The following is a 23,459-nucleotide window of genomic DNA, read 5'->3' as shown; positions in this document are numbered from 1 at the left end:
GGTTTGTGTTTGCATTTTTCAGCCTGCAGTGTCAAATGATCAGTATAGTGATGATGAAGACTGGGAAGAGGTAATAGGAAACTTGGATGACCAATCCTCCTCCTCCTCATCAACATCTCCATCAGGTGATGTGACAGATGGCAGCCATGAATCTGATACATCAGGACGCAGGATAAAACTTAAAATGAACTGAAGAAGAAACAAGCCTATCTTAGCAAGGAGGAATATGAACAGGTATTGACTTGTTATGGTATGAATGCAATATTTCTATGTTAGTTTCAAAAATTCAGCAATGAAAAATTCATTTTTATTTTAGTAAACAGTGTTTCCTCAATTTAATTTCACAATTTTGTCTTTCTCTTGAATACTCATTAGCAAATAAAGTTGCTCTGCTTCCCATGTTGAATAGTCTCTGATTTTAGAGGTGCATTAATTTAGTATCATGCATGAAAATCCAAAGAAAAGACTTCCAACCTATTGGGTTGTGTGATGTTACATTCAATCATTATTCCCCTCTCCTCACCTTTAGCAAATCAATTGCTTTTGGGCTCCTTTTATAGGACAAAAAACAAGGACAAAGAGGGTGATTTCTACTATTATTGTTGACAATTTCTGTCCCATAGAAATCCATGTCAAAGGTAAAATTTGGCTGCTAATTTTGTTGGTTAGAAAGTGCTGGGCAATAGGTACACTATTTTGCTGAAACATATGCCACAAATAGATGTGCTAGAATACACAAAAAATGTATTTTGATTTAATTCCAAACTTCACACAAAAAATAAATTATTACAGATTTTAAGAATATGTTATTGTGGTAATGACCCTAAATCATATGGTATGGTTGGAGGCAACCTATGTGCCTGCCCCAGTGCTGCTGAAGGGGAGGCAGGGCTTGCAGTTAGTTTTAGTTTTTTTTAAACAACTGGTCCGTTGAATTGGCTGTATTTTACAACTTGCCTGTCAACATGCCTGGGGCATGCTTAAGCATATGTTGGATTTTGTTGGATTTGGCAGGGTTAATTTGCAGCAGTAGCTCACTTTTTTGTGAAGTTAATTGATTCTTACATTGCTGTGTAAAAAACAACAAAATGCAATGATCAACACAAACTTTGGGTCAGATGTTTTTCATATGATTTGGTGGGTTCCTGTCAATTTGGGAAAGTGCTTTGCAATAGTTTAATATATTTTTCCTCATTTTTCTTATATGATGCTGTAGATGATTGCCAACCACAAGCAAGAAGTGGAACTGATGAACCTTTTGAGAGAGAAAGAGAAAGAAAGACAGAAGTACTCATTAGCAAATAAAGTGGCACAGCGTAAGAGGAAAAGAATGGCTAGAAAGGCAGAGATGATGGAGAAAGAAGGACTAAAACATGGTAAAGTAAGTATTTAGATATTTAAATATCAAATGGGAATAATGTAAATACAGAATTTGCTCTAATAAACACACCTGGGCATTTTCAAAACGGGACATTTATTAGAAGTGAATTTTGGACAAAAAACAGCCCACACATGGAATGCACTGCTACCTCACTAACCAGGCAACAACCCATCAGATTTACCATAATGATAAAAATCAAAAACTTAACAAAATGTAACTCAAGTCATCAACTGGAAAAAATGGCACAGCTATAAGAACCTGGATTAAAAGAAGATTTTAAATTCACAGGTCTTCATTTTTAGTTCCAAGGACTTGCAAGGAAAGATGATTTTAAATTCAATTTTGGTAAAAAGCGATTAAAATTTTTTTATTTTGACAGGGTGCTGAAGAAAATGAGAGACTACAGGAATTACAGCAAGAAATAAAGAAGACAGAATCCGAATTCCAGCAAGAGATGGCTTCAAAGAGCAAGATGATGACTGATGCTGAGAGTGAGGTGATCATGGCAACGCATAAGAGGAAGATGGCTGAGTTACAAGAGGAGATGGAGGCTGAGGAACAAAGACGTAAATTATCACTTGCAGACAAGCTAGCTGAGAGGAAAGAGAAAAGGAAGAAGAGGAAAGCAGAAAAAGAAGAACAGAAGCAGTTGTTGGAACAGAAACAACAGCAACAACAACAACAGGTAGACACTAGACAGATACGTGTAGGTTAAATATCCAAATACATACCTTATTTTTATAATTGCAGGTTACTGTGGTATATTGTTTATATTTGATATTAGGTAATTAAATGAGCGGGTGAAAGACATACAGGGGCACATCCAAGATTGTCGGGGGGGGCACAGATGCTAGAATTGGGTGAAACTGGACTGATTTGGTATGATTTTTGTTGATTTTTGTTAAATTGCTATGTTTTGGGGAATTGTGGGGGTGGCTTGTGCCAGATTTTCTATGTGGATGTGTCCCTGGATAAATTAGTTGAGAGTGAGTAATAGAGTAAGGAAGTAAGTGAATGAGCAAGAAAAGGAGGCAGTGAGTGAGCAAGGAAGTGAGCTTTCAAGCAAGCAAGCAAGAAAGCAAGCAAGCAAGCAAGAGAGAATGTAAGTAAATGAGCAAGTTAGGAAGGAAGTAAGCAAGCTGGTGAGCCTTGGTGATTAGTTTACAATGTAGAGAGGGGAAAGAGGGAGAGGGTTGAGTATGGATAACTCGGAAGTATGAAAGTGGACAATACAGTGGTTGTTTGCTTGGCAAGTTGGCTTGTGACACTCACGCTTAACTTTCTTTTTATTATCATTGCTTTCAGAGTTCTGGGAGTGCAGAAGATACAAAGACTACTAGTGAAGTCAGACATCTAATTGAAGAGAAAGAATCAAAATTCCAAAAGGAGGTTGAAGCTAGGAAGAAAGATATATCAAAAGAAGAATATCAAAAGCTACTCTCACAGCATCAACAAGAAATGGCCAGATTGAAACAGACATTGGAGAAATTAACAGACAGGCAAAAACAGAGTTTTCATGATAAGTTGGCAGCAAGACGAAGATTGAAAAGAAGGGGCTCTTTAGGGCAAAAGGTAACAAGGAAATATGCTATATCCTTACACACTCTATGGAAGACAGGACCTTAATCTCGCACACAGGGGGTGTAGATTTCAAACGTGGTCACCCATTCAGGTAACTCCATTTGAAATTACAACCCATGTGTGGAAGATTAAGGTTATGTCTTCCATAGGGGGTGTATGGATTTCAACTGGATTTGCCATATTGATGCTTTTCCATGTCAGTACCCATGTACCCATGTTAAATGTATGGTGACATGGTTTCTTCAAGTTTTTGCGAGATTGTTAACATTTTCATACAGATTTGCAGATCTTCCTTGACCCAACAGATACCAAATTATATGAGAAAAAGAACTAGATTTGATAAATAATTCATTAATATACGCGATATGTTTAATCCAATCACAGATAATAACTTTAAAATACGCAAATGCAGGTTATTGAAAAAGTATAATGACGGCGTCTCGTGACGTAGCTAAAAGTACACTTTACAATGACCGCGCCACGTGACATGTTATGCATTCGAACAATTTATGCGGACGCTGGTTAGTGGCTACTGTATTTGGACATCTCATGGTTGAGCGCTAATGTGATTGATCGCTAGCCCTATTTCCTTCATAGGCTATTCGATTTTTGACAGGGAAAACTTAAGGTACAGTTAAAATAATTATTGTGTTCTGTGTTCAAATTTGAAAATTTGAGAATTTAAAAAGTGAAAAGTGACGGTTATGAATGAGGTTATGACTCTGCATCAGTTATTTTTTAGGTATTGTGAAATATCTAAACATTGTGCTTTTGGACCTAGGAATATCCCTCGTAGCTTCGCCCCTCGGGATATTCCTTGGTTCTAAAGCACAATGTTTAGATATTTCACAATACCCTCAAAATAACTGATGCGCAGTCATTAACCTCTAATTATATCATTATTCAACACAACTATAAACATCATCGATATATTAATCCAGCCTGTCCTTTCCAAACATTGCAGTCAATGAGTCCAGAAGAAATACAACAACTGGAGATGGAGCTAGAACGTCGTCAAGCTCAATTTGATGCGGAGCTCCAAGAAAAGCGAAGTCAGCTCTCAGAAGACGAGTATAAAAAGTTGATTGAAAGTCATAAAGCAGAACTGACTGAATTGAGAGAGAAGTTGGATTTCCAAAGGGAGAGACAGAGGCAGACACTGTTGGAGAAATTAGCAGCAAGAAGAGGCTTGAAGGGAAACCAGAAGGTTGGAAATGCAAAGGGAGACCAGCAGGTTGGTAACTTCTCTCTGTGCAATACTCCTCCTCACCTGCAATCTAAACTGGCCTCAAAAAGAAACTTATAATTTCTCACAAGGTCATATCTTAAAATCCTGTCCATAAAAATGAACAAAAATTACACACAGGATTACTTCAATACTCTACTCTAAACACTGGTTAGTAACCAAACAGTTGTCCAACTGACACAACAGCAAAATGCACTGATGTGGAACACCTTCCTGTTCCACATTCACAGCCCAACAGATTTCTTTTGCTGGGTTCCAATTATTTGCCTGTACATGGAACAAAAATTACACACAGGATTACTTCAATACTCTACTCTAAACACATGTCAGTAACCAAGCAGTTGTCCAACTGACACAACAGTAAAATGCACTGACATTGAACAGCTTCCTGGACCACATTCACAGCCCAACAGATTTCTTTGGCTGGGTTCCAATTATTCACCTGTGAATGTGGTCCCGGAAAGTGTTTAGAGTAGAGTATTGAAGAAATCCTGTGTGTAATTTTTGTTCATTTTTATAGACAGGATTTTAAGATATGACCTTGTGAAAAATTATAAGTTTCTTTTTGAGGCCAGTTTATATGTGTACTATGATAATATTTTAGGTTGTTAGATGTACTCCAGTATTTGGTAAATATCTTATCACAAATTGCCAAGAATGTAGTCAAAGATTGATGAAACAACTTTACTCTTTCTAGCCATACACTCCTCACATTTCAAGTATGCTGATATGAAGTGCTGTTATTGGGATATGTGACATGATCAAAGGGAATGAGTCAGATGTCGCTAATATTGTTTTTGAGATATTGGAAAAAACAGTGTTCAAAATCTTTTGTTTTATATTGTTTCAGCCATTGATAAATTGCTCATAATCGGTACTAACCAGATGTCCGATTTTGATAGGGTTTAGATCAAAATGTAGCATTTGGAAACTGCCAGAAAATTATGTTACTAACTACTTATTGAAAATTGCAGGCATGTGACTTATTCCCCTTGATCATGTCAAATATGATTTTGTTGAATTTGGTGATCAACAGAAGATACTAAATGTCATCATACAATTGGGTATATTGATATATGTCGGGAATGTTTCCTGTATATATTCCCGAGGATTTTGTAAGCAACATCATGAAAATCCCAGGACATTTGGTATTATGCGTAACGATCTGATGCCATACCTGGCAGGTGCACATCTCTAGATCATGTGTGGATTAGAGTGATTGCAAAACCCAGAAGAAAGATTGTAATGTTTTTCAATGAAAACAGTTTGGGGAAAGTCTCTGATCATGTCATCATCACTACTACATGTTGCATGTTTTCACTGTAGTTTACAAATTTGGTTGTGAGAGTAACAAATCATAACACCCCCCCCCCAAAAAAAAACCAAACAAACCAAAGAATAGCTTATTCAACAAGGATGATGTTCAGGAGATGTCTAATTTATTCAAGGGAACATGGGAGGAAAAATACTTTTTTTTATGCATAAACATTTGAAAACTTATTTAGTAAATAATAGTACTGAAGAGCAGGACTCTTAAATTTTGTTGTCTCAGTTTTCTGCTCAGTGACCTACTTTATCCGTCTTCATGGCCTGTGTTGGTCTGGTGGGTGGGAGTGGGGTGTTGCTGGGTGGGTTGGTTGGGTTCGGGGGGGCAGGGGAGGGGGGGGGTAAATCCATGTGTCTGATAGGTAGGGGTCACTGAGCAGATTTCCATTTGTAATAATGTAATAATGTGTACATCCATATCGGGAGGGTGGGCTTGTCGGCTGCTGCATGTGTCTCTTTTCATTTGTTAGCCTTGAGTGGATGCCGGACTCGTCCCGGGTCCCGGTCGCCTGGGGTCGTCCCCGGGTTGCCTGGTTTGGGAATATTTTCTGTATTCCTTCATGTAGGCAATGTGGCTTGGGGATGATTTGGAGTGGCCTCCACGTGGCATGGGTCTGGTTTTTGTTCCTGGCTGGTGGGTGGGGGAGACATGTGTGGTGGCTGGCGGGTGCATCCTTGTGATGTGGATGTACACACAATGTGTTTAAACAGTGCAATAGTATATCTTTTTATGTAATGCCCCAATGGGTTGGAGGAGTCACACCTTTTGGTGACAGTGTCTTGATGCTTCTAACTCTTCCTGGCTAGCCCATTGGGTCTATTTTTACTTTTGTTTCCTTTTGTATGTATTGCGTAATTTTACTTTGCTTTTTGATGTATTTTTAGCCGAATTTGTAAAGTAAAATAAAAATAAAATAATTAAGAAATAATTGATTTCAGGAAGCAATATCAGGATTTGTGCATTTGATTTCTCTTGTTATATATTGTAGCAGTCATAAATTACCTTGATTACTTACACAGGATGAGCCATTTACAGCAAATGATATCCATGAACTTCAACTGGCTCTGAATGAATTGAATTTGGACCTCAAGACAGAAGTGAGAGAAGCTAAACAGAATAATAAATCTGCTGAAGAGTGCCAGGCAATGATCAATGAACACAAATCAGGCATGGAGGAGATGCAACAACAGTTGGAAGAAGAAAGGGAGAGGATGCAGAGAAAACTTGTGGCTAAACTGGAAGCTAGGAAAAAGAATAAGGTAAATTTTAGTCACTTCCCAATTTCATTAACCATATAGGTATGTTTAAGCATGATATGCATAGCTTGGTCTACTATTGTTCTAATTCTTAGGTTGTGTCTTAACAACTCTTTTTCATTTCACCTCGAGTGTCGAATCGTCTACACTAATCTAATAATGCAGAGCGTATGCACACAAGGGCGGTTTGTTGACACACTTGTGGTGCATCAACATAAAGCACTGACCCCACTACCAAACTCAATGCAAAACAAAGTATAGGGCTCTTATTTTAAGAGAAAAGGGGGGTGCTTATTAGAGCCAAATTTTTGATGGAAAAAGATATATGCTTACCTTAAAACGGGTGCAATACAAAAATATATCAGACAGAATTGTTGAGTGATATCAATCATATTGATCATACCTAGCCAAGCAATCAATAAGCACTATTAGAAATACTGCTTGTTATGTTGTGTTAAATTATGGTAACCATAGCAAAGACAGTGTAGGAAAAATAGCGTTAAAAAGTGTTCAAATTCTCTTACTTGTTTCAATTTGCAGGATGCAGATAAAGATCCTATGTCTCAGGAGGAGATCAAACAACTACAGCTTATATATGATCTTAAAGAAGCTGCATTCCAACAAGAGTTAAAATCAAAGAAAGGAAAGCTTTCAGGTAGGTTGGACAGATGTAATAATCTGATTTAATACTTACGTAGTACAACAAATCAGTATAACATAATATAAGACCCATCTCTTATGACGTTGATATAAATTCTTCAAATTGTAAGTTGCTTGATTATGTGATGCAAATGTGCATTGTGAGGTTAAATTTGAAGTCATTTCTGATCTTTTCAGTTGGCAGTGACCAAACATATGCTCAGCTAGTGTTGCCAACTCCAAATTGGGTAACTTGAAAGTTGAAATCAATGTTGACTTTTCCAAAATTTGACTACTTTGGTGATCATATCAGGCTGCAGCAAACTTTCAGTATTCTTGCAATTAAGATTGATTTTGAGCCTTTAAATTGTCACTATTAATTCTAAAAAATTATTTTTGTAACCCTGACAGAGAAACAACTACAAGAACTCATCAGCAAGCATCAGAAAGAGCAAGATGAATATACCAAACTTTTGGATGCTGAGAAGGTACGAATGGAGCAAAAGCTTAAAGATAAGCTTGCAACCAGAGTGAGATATAAAATGCCAGTCATTGCTGCGAGAATGGCATCAAAAAGTGCAAAGTCAAGAAAAACAAGTGAGGTATGCATAAAGAAGTTTCTGCACTTATAAAACATTTGTGACACAATCAAGGGAAATGAGTCGGATGTGCGCTAATATTGATTTTGAGATATTGGCAAAGAAAGTGTTAAAATTCTTTTATTTTATATTGTTTTCAGCGATTGATAAATTGACGTAACTTCACAAAGAAAAGTCGTATCAACATGGGGTTTTCATTCAGTTTCTGAAAGCTCTCAATGTCCTCTTTAAAAACGTGTGTAAAACTCATTTTCGACCAGTGCCGACATGTGACTCATTCCCCTTGATCATGTCACATTTTTCTAATTGACATGATTTAGCCGTAGATGCGGGGTAAATCAAGATAAAATATATTTTGTTTTTTATTTTATGTAATTTATCGATGTGTAGGTAACCCATCTATAGTTTTATCAGCTCGTAATAGGCGGGAAGTGGTAGGCTTTTACCCCTATGCTGCAAAGTAGACCCACCTTATGAATGCTATTGACCTTTCTGGTCTTTATTTTGTGTGTTAAATAAAGTAGACAAAGTATAGGACTTGTATTATTAATGCATAATGCTTCTGGCGAGATGTCACAAGAAAAATCTCAAAATAAAATATTTTGATATTAATACGCGATGTTATAAGGCCGCCGATTACGGGCTGATCAAAGTATATGGTTGTATCATGCCAATTAAAAGAATGGTCTATAAATTTGTATGGAAAATAATTAGCAATCTTGTCACATTGAATCATTAATGCATAGTTACATGAATGGTGTCAGTATTGTGAATGTATCCACCTCCCTTTACTCTGCCTTAAGGCAGGACGGCGGAGGGGTACATGATTAAGGTTTTTTGCACACAAATAAGAGGGGTCTTTAAGGGAGATCCGAAGGCTTGATAAAGGGGTGTCATTTCTGGCCCATGTGCATGATGTTTCTCAAAAGGAGACATATTACATTTTCTTTCTGACAATTTTACCAGGAAATGAACATAGATCAAGTCCATGAAATGGCTCAAGAATTGGAGCAGATGAAAGCGGACTTTGAAAAGGAGGAGAGGGAATTGCGCCCTGTATTATCAGATGAAGACTACAAACAAGTCATTGAAGCCCACAAGAGAGAACTGAATGAGTTGGGACAGAAGCTTGGCTTGCAGAGGAAACAACAACAACAGACATTGCTAGATAAACTGGCTGCTAGAAGGGCAAAAAAAGGAATGAAGGTTAGAATCTTGATTTTGTTTATGAAACTTTAGAAATATTCTTACGGTTAGATAGATTTGATCTCAATTATTAAAGTGACTGTCACCTTTAACAAAATTAATAATAAGCTTTTTCAGCAATATTTGCTTGATTATGCTTAAAACGAGAAGCAGAGATTTTCAGTTATAATATTTTACTGAACAGCTCAATGATTTTAATGGTGGGATTTGGCCATGTTGTCCATGATTCTGCATTCTTAGTTTATGAAGTACTTCTTTCCATTAAAAAAAAAAGTTGACATTACTCTGCTCATATATATTTAAGCATGGTTTCAGAACTGAACTGCCTCGTTAAAATTCCTAAAATATAAACTTGGACAGACTTACGCAATGTGAGTGTGATTATAGCAAAGTTATCAAAATAGATACATTAATTCCCTTTGCTTTTTACACATTCATACACAGGGAGACTCCAAACCACTTTCATCAGATGAAATCAAAGAACTCCAGCTAGCCCTAAATCAGAAGGCAGTGGACTTCAGGCAAGAATTGGCAGATGCTAAGAAGAACAAACCATCTGAAGAAGTGAAGAGGATCATGGAGACACACCAGAAAGAGATGGAAAGTACACAGAAACAGCTGGATGGAGAGAAGGAGAGGATGCAAGCATCTCTGATGGCTAAATTGGAGGCTAGGAAACAAAAGAAGAATGTGGCTCAGGTACGAATATCTTACTATTGCAGAACTGTACACCAAAGTACTTTGCCTTTGTAGGTATCAGATATTTGAGAAAAGTTATGTGTAATGCACTTTAACAAATGTAATTTGTATGTAACTACATAATTGCATAATTCGGGTTTCATACTACCATGCCGCTCGCCGCTGAGTGGCATGACATACTCGCATTGCAGACAAACAGACACAATCAAGGCTTGTCATTGGCTGATACGTCATGCCACTTGCCGCAGCGGCAAGTGGCATGAAAGTGGCAGGGGCATGAGAGTGGGCGTCCTGAGAGAGCAGTGGTCTTGAGTGATTGTAAAAATGCTTTTTTTTTTAGATGACATGTTGTAGGCCACCAAGTTCAAAAATTCAGGGCTGTGCTATACAATTGAGCAATATGAATATATGGCTTTTGGGGGTCACTTTCCACAATGAAGTTGCATGTTGCAATTAAAGCTTTGAAATTTTTTGAAGTCTACAAATAAATAACAAGGAAAAAAGGTTTGTCCAAGAAACCTGTCAGAGTAGCTATGTGAAATCAGCTTGATAGGTAGTACTGTGTGTTCAGCCGATTTTGGACCATCGTTTTAATTATCAAAAAAAGGAAAGATAGAAAAGAAGACCAAAATGCAAGAAAAAGGAAATTCTGCATAGAACAGAGATATTATTCTCAATTAAAAATGAACAAATTTGTACAAACCATATTATTTTTGCCAAATATATCTGTGACAAACCCTTTTTTCTTAATCCTAATGTATTGTTTCTTTGACCCTACAGACTTCAAACATTGAAGAACAGCCAATGAGTTCAGAAGACATCAAACAACTGCAGGTTCTCATCGATAAGAAGGATGCTGATTTCAAGGAGGAAATGAGAGCAAAGAAAGGCAAGATGTCCAACAAAGATTACCAAAGGGTAATCGATAAACACAATCAGGAGATGAGTGATCTACAGAATATGTTAGGCCGAGAGAAATTGAGAATGGAACAGAAGTTGAAGGATAAACTTGCTGCAAGGAGAAGGCGACCTGAGTCTGCCCGGAGCCAAGAGAATCAGACTGATGCTGTAAGTTTAGGTATTTGGGTGCATGTGCATTGAGTTATGTCAAAATGTTCTCTACTCCCTATCTCCACCACTCACTGAGAGACGAGATGTATTAATATAAAAGTGAGGGCCTAAATTGCTGATTGGATTAAGTAAAGAAATCTCGTAATTTGCTAATGAATTCTTGTTTTGATGTTTTGTGAACTGCATTTCTATGAGATAATGTCAATTTCAGATTTTAGCTGCTTCGATATATATTTTTCGATATGGATTGTAAAAGTATCATAGTATGCTGTAATTTATTGGTGACAGACACTTGCATTGGTAATTACTGAATGATCAGATATCAAATCAACTTTGGTTGTAACTTTTTTTCTTTCTACATTTGTTTTTATTGATTGATTTAGGAGGTGAAAGCACTTGAAAGAGAAATTGAAATCAAAATGGCTAACCTGGCACAAGATGCAAAGCAGTTACGCCCTCTATTGTCCAACGAAGAATATGATCAGCTACTAGCTCAACATAAAAAAGAATTACTGGCTTTGAAGAATCAACTTGATGCTGCTATGAGAAAACAGAAGCAGAATTTTGAGGATAAATTGGCTGCACGACGGGCACAAAAAAACCGGATGGAGAATGAAGAGGAAGAAAGAAAGAGATTGCAAGAGATGCTGGTAGGTAGCTAGGCTTTCCCTTAATCTGCAAAATCAGTCTACTACTCCTGCATATTATATAGCCAATTTCAGTTTCCTTGCTTCAGTAATGTTAACTAGTTCTAGGTCTCAAATTATGATGGATTCCATAATCTTCCAGATTTGAAAAATATAGGATCTGCCACAAATTTATTGTCAACTCAGACTAGAGGAAATATTGTTTCCAATTATGTCTCTGCATATCGTATATCCTCTAATACCCCCGCCCTGTGAAATTTTCAAAAAGGAGGCGTTTATTAAAGGTCATTTTTACAACTGTAATTCCTGGAAAATCAATAGGTAAGCTTAAGAGTCATGCCGCAATGACAAACTATGAACTTGTGATTAATGACTCAGGGTTCACTTTCGGGTTTGTGATTTTTGCCAATACCAACGCCATTACCGATCACGTGTGGGCCGTGGTAAGCTTACTTTCACAAGATAGCTTACATAGGGAGAGTTGGGGGCATTTATTTAATTCAATTTTTCAAAAAGATTGGAGGGGCATTAATTAGAGGAGGGGCATTTATTAGAGGATATACTATATGGTAAAGAATGCCATGCAATTTGGAATAGGGATCCCTTGAAGAGTATTTTATACTCAGGCCTTGCCATTTGAGGCGAGCGATCGCTCTCGCTCGCCACCGCTTGCCCAAACTCAATTTCTAGTGAGCGGTTTTCCTCTCGCCATAGACACTAAATATCGCTCGCTGCAAATCACCCAAATTGAATCTAATTTACATTCAAGTTTCAGCATTTTCAATGTATTCGATTTATCATAATAAATCGGCCTTGATCCCTGAAATTTATAGAGGGTGTCAACAGTACGTAAGTGTGTCATACTGATTGATATCAATAATCTTTCAGACCTAGAGAGTGATTCGACTACTAGAGAGTGATTCGACCACTAGCGAGTGATTCAATCACTAACCTAGCATCATGCTAGCGAGCAATTAACCACTCACCTTTAAAATCTAGACGGCAAGGCCTGATACCAGATTTCAATTCAATTTCTCTCCATTTCAGGACAATAGCACAGAAACATTAACAGAAGAAGAACTCCAAGACCTGCAACAAGATATTAAACACTATGATGCAATGGTCACCAACAAGATCCATTCCCAACAAGGCAAGACCTCCAAAGCGCAATGCGACCAACTCATTAGTGAGCACCACAGGACAATGGATGCATTGAATGCTAAACTGGAAAGACAACGTCAACGGATGGGCTTGGCATTGGCAAATAAGCTTGCAGCCCGGGTCAGCAGGGATGATACTTTTGATGACTACTCTGACGATTCTAGTGATGCCACTGAAGATGAGGTATGAGTAGTAATTTGGTCTTTGCATTAGAGGGTATGGGGCTTAGTCCTTCTTTGCATTAGAGGGTATGGGGCTTAGTCCTTCTTTGCATAAGAGGGTATGGGTCCTTTGCATTAGAGGGTATGGGGTTTAGTCCTTCTTTGCATTAGAGGGTATGGGGTTTAATCCTTCTTTGCATTAGAGGGTATGGGGCTTAGTCCTTCTTTGCATTAGAGGGTATGGGGCTCAGCCCTTCTTTGCATTAGAGGGTATGGGGCTTAGTCCTTCTTAGCATTAGAGGGTATGGGGTTTAATCCTGCTTTGCATTACAGGGCATGGGGCTTAGTCCATCTTTGCATTAGAGGGTATGGGGTTTGGTCCTTCTTTGCATTAGAGGGTATGGGTCCTTTGCATTAGAGGGTATGGGGCTTAGCCCTACTTTGCATTAGAGGGTATGGGGTTTAGTCCTTCTTTGCATTAGAGGGTATGGGGTTTAATCCTTCTTTGCATTAGAGGGTATGGGGCTTAGTCCTTCTTTGCATTAGAGGGTATGGGGCTCAGCCCTTCTTTGCATTAGAGGGTATGGGGTTTAGTCCTTCTTAGCATTAGAGGGTATGGGGTTTAATCCTGCTTTGCATTACAGGGCATGGGGCTTAGTCCATCTTTGCATTAGAGGGTATGGGGTTTAGTCCTTCTTTGCATTAGAGGGTATGGGTCCTTTGCATTAGAGGGTATGGGGCTTAGCCCCACTTTGCATTAGAGGGTATGGGGTTTAGTCCTTCTTTGCATTAGAGGGTATGGGGTTTAATCCTTCTTTGCAATAGAGGGTATGGGGCTTAGTCCTTTGCATTAGAGGGTATTGGTCCTTTGCATTAGAGGGTATGGGGTTTAGTCCTTCTTTGCATTAGAGGGTATGGGGCTTAGTCCTTCTTTGCATTAGAGGGTATGGGTCCTTTGCATTAGAGGGTATGGGGTTTAGTCCTTCTTTGCATTAGAGGGTATGCGCTTAATCCTTCTTTGCATTAGAGGGTATGGGGCTTAGTCCTTCTTTGCATTACAGGGCATGGGGCTTAGTCCTTCTTTGCATTAGAGGGTATGGGTCCTTTGCATTAGAGGGTATGGGGTTTAGTCCTTCTTTGCATTAGAGGGTATGGGCTTAATCCTTCTTTGCATTAGAGGGTATGGGGCTTAGTCCTTCTTTGCATTAGAGGGTATGGGGCTTAGCCCTTTGCATTAGAGGGTATGGGTCCTTTGCATTAGAGGGTATGGGGTTTAGTCCTTCTTTGCATTAGAGGGTATAAGGTTTAGTCCTTCTTTGCATCAGAGCATATGAGGCTTAGTCCTTCTTTGCATTAGAGGGTATGGGGCTTAGTCCTTCTTTGCATTACAGGGCATGGGGCTTAGTCCTTTCTTAACTCCAAAAAGCCAAGAACAAACTTGGTAACCAACAAGATCTTTTCTGCATTGAACCTACCTGAAAGATGTTTTGTCTGAACCTAACATTAATTTTTACCTTGTGTTTTTTTCATGCATTACAAGCAATATACTAATATCCCATCACACTCAGTGATGCCAATGCATCAAATTAACATGTTAAAAGAAGAGAGCAGTGCTTCCAAATCATCAACCTAGGCACCGCTGGTAAAGTTAAATGATTTTACCCCAAGAAAAAAAATACCAAATTGATAATTTTGTAGGATATAAATGATATTTTGTTTTATGCCATGTTCTGTAGCTGATGTGATGATCTTTTATATTTGTGTTTCTCTCACGATAGAATAAAACAATTAGAAAAGGAAAAGTAAGTTGAGTTTGATGCTTGTTCTATTGCATTAAATTCATTCATGTCATCATGTTTGTTTGACAAATTTATTATATGGTGAACATGTTGTCAATGCTTGCATATATATGCATACATACCAAACCTTTATATGCTTGCAATCATTTCAGTAAATGCCAAATTTTAGATTGCCATTCTGTTTGTGTGTATGCTTGTTTACTTTGATGGTTGTACATGTACTTTCCAGGCAAGACTTCAGAATAACATATATATTATTACCTTAATTTATGTTTTTTGAGTTTTTTGATTAGCAATTGGTTTTAGGATTAGGGTAAGGGTACTTTTAAGAATGTGTTAGGGCTTGGTCACCCATCTTTGTATCATCACAGTATTTTTGTGGGACCTAAGAACACATCAGATTGATCAGACACACCAAATCGCATTCTGAATATATCAGGAATGTCCTTCTGAAATCAAATAATGTTTTTTTTTAATCGCGATATAATGCAAATTTTATGACAAATTATTAAAAATTCACATTTTTGACATCTAACAGTCAATTTTTAATAATTTACCATAAAATTTGTATTATATTGTGAATTTCAAAAAATCAAAATTATTTGATATCAGAAGGAATATACATTCCTTGTATTCAGAATGCAATTTGGTGTGCCTGATGTACTCTCAGGTCCCACAAAAAATACTGTGCAAAGGTGGGTGACCATTGACCAAGCCCTTAAATGAATTAGCAGAAGGATCAAGATTAACCTAACGCCAGAAGGGTGTTTTTTTGTAACTGGAAGGAAAAGAAGGAAAGAATAAAGAGAGAAAACAAACAAAGAAGTTGTTTGCTCTGGGTGGGATTCGAACCTGAGACCCCTCACATGCCAAGCACTAGGTCACCGACATTTAGCCACAGGTCTTTTGCTGGCCGGGCCAACAAAAGCGTGCCTATAATTTTATCACTTGATGACACAATCACATCCTGTGGGATGCACGCATGCGCATTGAAGTTGTTTGTAATATTTGTAGTACTCAGGCTGGTGAGGGTTATAATATTTTGCAGTAAACATTTGATGAGCACATACTACTACCGTCATGTAGCAAAGTTGGAGCTAACAAAATTGTATGGCGCAAAGTTCATTCATAAATTTCCACTCGCCAAGGTCGCCTCAGAAGCCAATCAGAGACAAGTGCGTTTCAACGAGTAAATATGTGATGTACGCTTAAAAGGTTTACTACAAAAAGTGCAAAATAAGTGATTTTCATGGTGAGGTAATCATAAGAGTTAGGATTAGTTCCTTCAAACTTAGTGATTCTTGACAGAGTTCTTGCACTTATATAGTATACATTACGCTCTGTTTGGAACATGAATTAACAAATTATGATGTCAATCTTGAGAGGTGAATGAGTATTGCATGTCTCTCACTTTCAAACCAGATGCATGCATCAAACATGTTCATTCAAGAATCAAATTAATCATAATGGGTATGGCCATGCTATGCATATTTCACATTATTTGCTCATTCCATTTTCAAAGTCATCATTTATGGTGTTAGTTGCCTGCAATGGGCTGTTGTAGTCGAAATCCATACACTTCCTATGGAAGACATAACCTTAATCCCCCACTGTGGTTGTAGATCCCTGTGTGGAAGATTAAGGTCATGTCTCCTACACAAGGGTTGTAGATTGCAATTGAAGGTACCCATTCAGGTGACCTCATTGGAAATTCACTCTCCTGTGTGGAAGATTAAGGTCATGTCTTCCATAGGGGGTGTATGGATTTCAACTGGAATAGCCCAATATTCTGAGTTAAGCTTCTATGCCTAATAATTAATTTTAAGCCCCTATTTTGAGTATACGTTTTCTGATTTCAGTAGAAGTTAATAGATTTCATCTTGGCAACTGTTTGTGCACACATCTTCAAGTCAAGTAATCAAGTAATTAACTATCAAAAAGTCAAAACAGACAAATCTGTTAACCATTTACTCAATATTAGGCACACACAAACCAAATAATCTCCCCATGCATTTTAACCCTTGCCAAATTAAGCCAAATTATGTTAAACCTCACTCCTAAAAAAGCAACCCAATTAAAGCTAACTCTTCCACCCAAAAAGTGTTCTGTATACCGTTACCTGTTATGATCAAACCTCTGGAACCTCAAAAATTGTATTTTAAGGTATTATGTAAATTATATTTGTGCTCGGACAAATTTTTTTTCCAAACCCATCTCTTGACTTGTTTTCCTACAGGATGAATTGGGTGAGATGATTGATATATCAGCAATTTCAGCAACCACTACTCTGTGGACCACACCAACTCAATCTACAGTTCTTGCAGTGGTGCCTCTTAGAGAGGAGTACCCAATTAGGAGGAAGAAGCAACTCTACACTGACCCAGCTATATTTAAACATGTAGATGCCCATGCTATCAAGGTACATTTTAAGAGTAAACCATAATTAATAAATTGATTGCTAATGTTTCTTTAAATAATATAAACTTTCAGTCACATTCTTTGGAGGATAATACTTACTTACTTACTTAAGATGAGTGGTGTCCTCGAACTACAACAGCACGCCAAACCCTTCTGTCCTGCATGGCCGTTCCCAAATCCATAACATCCAGTCCAGTGTCCTGTTTCAATACATCCACGTATGTTAGAGGGGGTCTACCAGGTTTTCTGCTTCCATGTTTTGGTGTCCAATGGATCAGCTTAGCTAATAATAATAACTGCGCATAATAACTGCGCATCATTATCGGAGGATAATAACTGCGCATCAATCAAGGGCATTGTGAAAAATCTAAACATTTTGCCTTGGGATCCAAGGGATATTCGAGGTCCAAATCAAAGTGTTTAGATTTTTCACAATGCAGCCTGACTTATAACTGATGCAAAGTTATTAACTGAATTCACTTTTACCTCCTCACTTTACAAATTAGCAAGATTTTATTTTTATTAGTAAAAATAAATGGTGTGAACTGTTCAGGTACATAGGAGGTGTACACGTGGAAATCACTGTGTCACATACTCCATCGCACATCACATGCGGAAGTTATATCAATAACCACCATGCCTGTGTGCGTATTTCATTTAACAAGCAATTTGATTGAGACGCACTTGTGGTGTGATAAGCAGAGTTTATGAATTAATAATAAAAAGACTATTCAGAGATGAGTGTACATTGGCGAGGCCCTGAAGGGACTGAAACTGAAGGGACGGATGTTCATTTAAGCATTTCTTAGTGACATTGTTTGATGATACACCTTCCTATGGGACATTGAATCCATAAAAGAAAATAATGACCAATTGCAAAACACCCTTCGACTTGTGCCACTTGAATGCAACACATTCATTAATCAGGTAATCATGAAAGCCTTATTTTCACATTTTCTCAACAGCTAGCACAAACGGCAAGCCTTGTTACCCAGCCTTCCTTCTCTGCTCTCGTCAATGAGCTAGTACGTATTGGCACCACAGAGTTGGAGAAAGTACGCCTGATCTTCCGTTGGATTACAGCACAGAATTGTGAAGAGATGGATCTTGCTGATGCTGTTGATGACACACCATTAGGGGTGCTGAAAGGACTGTACTATACCAAGATTACATTCTCAACATTGTTTATGCGCATGTGCAGGTCAGTGTTTTCATCACCATATGCATCTCCCATACACATTTTGAAAAGAAAATTTTAAAATACCATATAAACTTGATAGTTAGCATATGTGCTTACTATCGTGCGCTTTTAAAACATGCAAACATGAAGATTCCCATCCACAAAAGTGTAAAGGGGTTTTGAGCAAATCATCGAAACACATAGTTAAATACGAACAAGTAAACCTGCAAATGTGTGTTTCAACCCCATTAGCTCAGTTGGTAAAGCGCTGGACATTGATAGTTAGCATATGTGCTTACAATCGAGTGCTTTTAAAACATGCAAGCATGAAAAGCCCCATCCACAAAAGTGTAAAGGGTCTTGAGCAAATCATTGAAACACATTGTTATAATACCAACAAGTAAACCTGCCAATGTGTGTCTCAACCCCATTAGCTCATTTGGTAAAGTGGTGGACGTTGGTGCAGTTTCATGTTTTCAAAAGCGCTTGATAGTAAGCACATATGCTAACTATCAAGTTTTTACAGTATGTGACTTAAGCTAGCAATGATTACAGTGTTATGGGCAGATTTACCAAGTCTCCAACATCTTTGAGTATATCTTGGCTATTCAGTCCAGGGTCAGTTGACTTGAAAAGAATTGAAACTTTTTTTTGTAGAGTATCAGACTGATAATATGGGACCAGTAAATCTTAATTTGTTGTGAGCAATATTGGTTATGTGTTTATTATTCTTTTGTCAGCAAGTGGTTCTCTTGAGTTGTGACATTTTAGGTTTTGCAGACAAAGTATTCAACTTCAAACAATAATGATTGTCAGTATTATGTGAAATTACATATAATTTAAATATGTTTGTCCAAATCATAACTCTATTCATCATATCATATGTTATCATTTCTGCAGATTTGCTGGACTTCGTTGTGTTGAAATCTGTGGCTGTGCCAAACTGCGAGGTTATCAACCAGGTCAACTTGTGACCCTTAAAGATTACTCCTATTCCCACACCTGGAATGCTGTTCGAATCGATGGCTACTGGCACTTTGTTGATTGCAACTGGGGCGTGTCGCACATCCCTGGATCTGTGACCTTTGACCCATTCCGATTTGAATATGACGAGCACTACTTTCTAGCCGATCCTGATGTAATAATCAAGACCCACTTCCCAAACGATGCTTCATGGCAACTTCTTCTGCAGCCAATTACGATAGAAGAGTTCAACGATGCAGTACCGTTGAAACCGGATTTCTTCAAATTTGGTTTTGAGCTTCAAAGCCATCAGAAAGCAGTTGTCGACATCCCTAATGGAAATCTTGATATACGACTGTGCTGTCCTCCAGGTTTCATCCTCTACTGCAAGATATCAACTGTTGAAGGTGGTCGTGAGGTCAGTTTACATGGTATTCACTTCCATCAGTATGTCTTCATACACCAGATGGCGGAAGACGTTATGGCATGTTATGTTCGCATTCCTGAACCTGGGCATTACTACGCCACCTTCTATGCCAAAGCGGCAATTTGTCGACGGTGAGTTGAACTTAGAAAGCCAAACTGAGGTATGCAAGTATTACATCAAGAATTATGCCCCTAGTAGTGACCAGCAGCCGCTGCCCATCTCTCCTGCTGACCACTGGGGTCCAATAGGTGCGTCTAATGCAGGACTAACACCTATAACTCACACTGGTGGTGTCATCATGTGTCAGGATACCGGTGATATTGATATCCGCTTCAAAAGAACCCAGAAAGATTTGAAGTTCACTCATGACATGACAGGAGATAGCTTGACAGAGAAACAACTGGCTCTTTACACATTACAACGATCGTTGATTGACGAACTTGTATTCACTTTGTGCCTTCCTCAGATCGGCAGGTATGGACTGCATATATCCACTATATATCCTGGGTTACGACACCCAGTACATCTTTGCAGCTATCTGATCGTCATGCCAGAAGTTAGACCGATAGTTCAACCGTTCCCACCACCGCCCACTGGAGAATATTATGGCAAATCTGTCGCAACGTCAAACCTAGGGGTATCCACGTTCACCCATCCTGATCCCTTCATCCGTACTCATGATAATCAAGTCCAAATCATCTTTTCCATCTCCTCAAAAGTGACTCTAAGTGCAAGTTTTTTATATAATCCTCCAAGATGTGTAGACTTATCCAACACATTAAGACATGAGTTTAATGGTGGAAGTATGACTTACTTCTTAACCCTAAACCAGAATGGTTACTATCACTTCCGAGTACAAGGTAAAGATGGGAGCACACACGGCATTCCATTTACAAATTTGTTCAACTATTTGATTAGAAAAGAATAAGGTGTAATACTTTAAAGATTTGCCTAATGGGCTTGTGGGTTCATTTTCCTTGGGGTAAATTTCACATACAAATAGAGAGCTCTTTCCTAAAAATCCCAATAAGAATTAAGTGCACATACCCTTATTTGCTAGTGGGATTTTTTTTTTTTATGGGAGAGCACTTTTAATTTGGGCCTTAAATTCCAGTCATACCTGGGAGCCCATATGCGCACTTAGGCAAATCTTTAAGATATGGCAAAGAGAAAATGATGTAATTTGTAAGTCTGTATCGAATATGAAGTACTTCATATTGAAGTATGCACAGAGATATATTTGATAGATCTGTCTGTGGTAATTAGTGGTAGGTATGCAAATGAAATCTTCCCACAAATCAAAATTCCATAAAGCCTTTAAGGTATGTATATTTCAGTTAAACTTATACAAAATACAAATTATCTAGAAATTAATTTGCTAACCAACAACCAATTTTGAATCATCATAAATCTCAAATGTATATAAAACTATTACAATTGCTATGAATTGTACTATATTTATCAACATGCACCTTGATACTACAAAAGTATTATAGAGATTATATAATATATTATATTGAACATTCAAAATTTTTAAATAATTAATTTTAAATAGACATATGAATTTTAGGTATCTGTTTTTGTTTTGTTTTGTGTATAATGTTATGTGTCTAAATGCAATCATGCATTATTAGGGGGAGGTGAAATTGTTACAGTTTGAACAACTGTTTTGAGATAATTATAATCAGGCCTAAAAACTTGTTTGATTGGCATAACCGGACTGACCCTAAATATACTGCTGACCATGAATATTGTTATTTATATTGAGGGAGGAACAAAAAAGGGTCATTTAAATTTGATATATTATGGATAACAAATTCACTAAAAGTGAAACAAAGTAGTTTGTGACTGTTTGAACTTAACAATAATGAAAATCTGCATTTTAACCATCTCATGATGTCCTGTATGTATCACTGTTTTTTAGTATTCAAAAGCAGGTAAAACTTGATAATCTTTGACCAAAAAACAAAACAAAAAATCTTGACCTACCTACCGTTTTCTTAATGTTATGTCAATCAAACAATTTATTTTTAGGCCTTCTGAGTGCATAATAGGTTAAATTCCAAAGTGGTAATTAACCTTGAATACAGTTATGCAGAAATTTGATCATCTAATGTGCCTAAAATATTGTCAATTTATGCATTTTGATTATCACAGAGGACACTATGCACCTTGGCGCCTTACCAATGTATGCATATTGATTGTTAAATTGTTTTACTTAACTGGATTTGAACATGGCTTCTAATAAATCTCATTTGTTAATGATAAGATAATGTCAATTAATGCAAATTGATTGTCACAGTGGACAATAATTATGAACCTTGATTATGCATTTTGTTAGATTTCTGATTTTTAACTGGAATTTAACATAGTACAAGTTACTATATTTTTGGAAATAGACTAGTGAAAAAGTACTTGTGATAAATATGCTTACTTTGAATATATTATACAATGTTAATTATGCATTTTGATTACATTATAATGCCATTTTGTGAACATTCATAGAATAATGTTAATAATTATGCAGTTTGGTTGTCAAACAAGAGTTGATTAGTAGTATTATACTAATCACAAATTTTAATTTAAAAATACATATATATGGATCAAATCCTTTCCAGTGTTAAAGACAATTGACCACTTCATCGCCGTTGGTGGCGTTTGGCTCTGCTAACTCCGATTTAGAGGAGCAGAAAACTGAAAGCGAGGCCAAAGATTGAATTACATACTCCCAATTATATAGGACTATCTAGCTGAGACTTGGTACATATGTAGTACAAGTAAAATAGAAGTATACTACGTTTAGCATTTTGCTCATTGTAATCTGCATATTTAATTAGGGTTAATTTCTTGAAAAAAACAAAATGAACTCTAATAGCCTCTAATTAATTATGCAGATTAAAATTAGCAAAATGCTAAATGTAATATACTTCTATTATAGTATAGTTACTATAACTAAAAGTGGTCAATTATGAAAATTGACTGTAGGAGAACGTGTTCTAATCACAGATCTAAAATATCATGTATGTACCAATTCCCTTTCCAGTGTTATTGGAGAATGTTTTTCTTGTGACAGGTGTTTGTTGGAAGGATAGTGACAGTGACTGTCACTGTCAAAGAGCTGCAAATGATCTATTTCATTCCCCTTCTTGGAAAACATAAAGGTCCACAAATATTTTACACCAATGAAAATAATTAGCTAAAACACTAGTTTTTCAACCAATACTGTTCTTTTTGTAGAACTTTTGTTGAAAGAAATGACCTATGCATTTAGTAAAATTAAACAACGAAAAGTATGTCAAGAGAAAGAGAGAGAAGGAGAAGGGAGGAGGAAGAGAAAACAAATGACACTATGGACTACAGGGTTTTGAAACCAATCATGCACAGAGAAATCATGCACAGAGATTGATTGACAGAGTAGCAAGATGAGAAGTGAATTGGAAAGGTTTTTTTTTAATCACAAAAGAAGTCTTCAGTGATGTTGCGATTTTGATAAAAAATGACATTATACATGGTATGACTCGGTATAATAAATAGTCTCGGTTATTCTTAGACCCAAATGAGTTACAGAATAGTATGAAGTGATGTGTCAATATTGAGCCAATCCGACTAAATAGTTTTCCTTCTATTCCCCTGTTCATTTGAACTTTGTTGAAATGTCAACTTCATATTTTGCACTATCAGCCCAAAGACCACAACTA

At 37.2% G+C, this 23,459-nt stretch overlaps 1 protein-coding gene across 1 annotated transcript in view; it reads left to right on the top strand.

Annotated features, from left to right (window-relative positions):
• Nucleotides 1–23,207, top strand: part of LOC140147345 (uncharacterized) — a 46,848-nt gene extending 23,641 nt beyond the window's left edge. The window contains 14 exon segments of the mRNA XM_072169125.1: nt 23–182; nt 185–234; nt 1,217–1,381; nt 1,761–2,066; nt 2,687–2,953; nt 3,927–4,178; nt 9,680–9,934; nt 10,715–11,002; nt 11,389–11,655; nt 12,700–12,996; nt 17,010–17,192; nt 18,157–18,392; nt 19,272–19,872; nt 19,874–23,207. Of these exon segments, the coding sequence (XP_072025226.1) occupies nt 23–182; nt 185–234; nt 1,217–1,381; nt 1,761–2,066; nt 2,687–2,953; nt 3,927–4,178; nt 9,680–9,934; nt 10,715–11,002; nt 11,389–11,655; nt 12,700–12,996; nt 17,010–17,192; nt 18,157–18,392; nt 19,272–19,872; nt 19,874–20,689 (4,143 nt within the window). The 3' untranslated portion in view covers nt 20,690–23,207.
• Nucleotides 23,208–23,459: the final 252 nt, after the last annotated feature.

This window comes from Amphiura filiformis, chromosome 1 (assembly GCF_039555335.1).
Source record: "Amphiura filiformis chromosome 1, Afil_fr2py, whole genome shotgun sequence".
NCBI lineage: Eukaryota > Metazoa > Echinodermata > Ophiuroidea > Amphilepidida > Amphiuridae > Amphiura > Amphiura filiformis.
The sequence above is the reverse complement of the archived record's forward strand: the minus strand, read 5'-3'. Positions and strand labels throughout refer to the sequence as shown.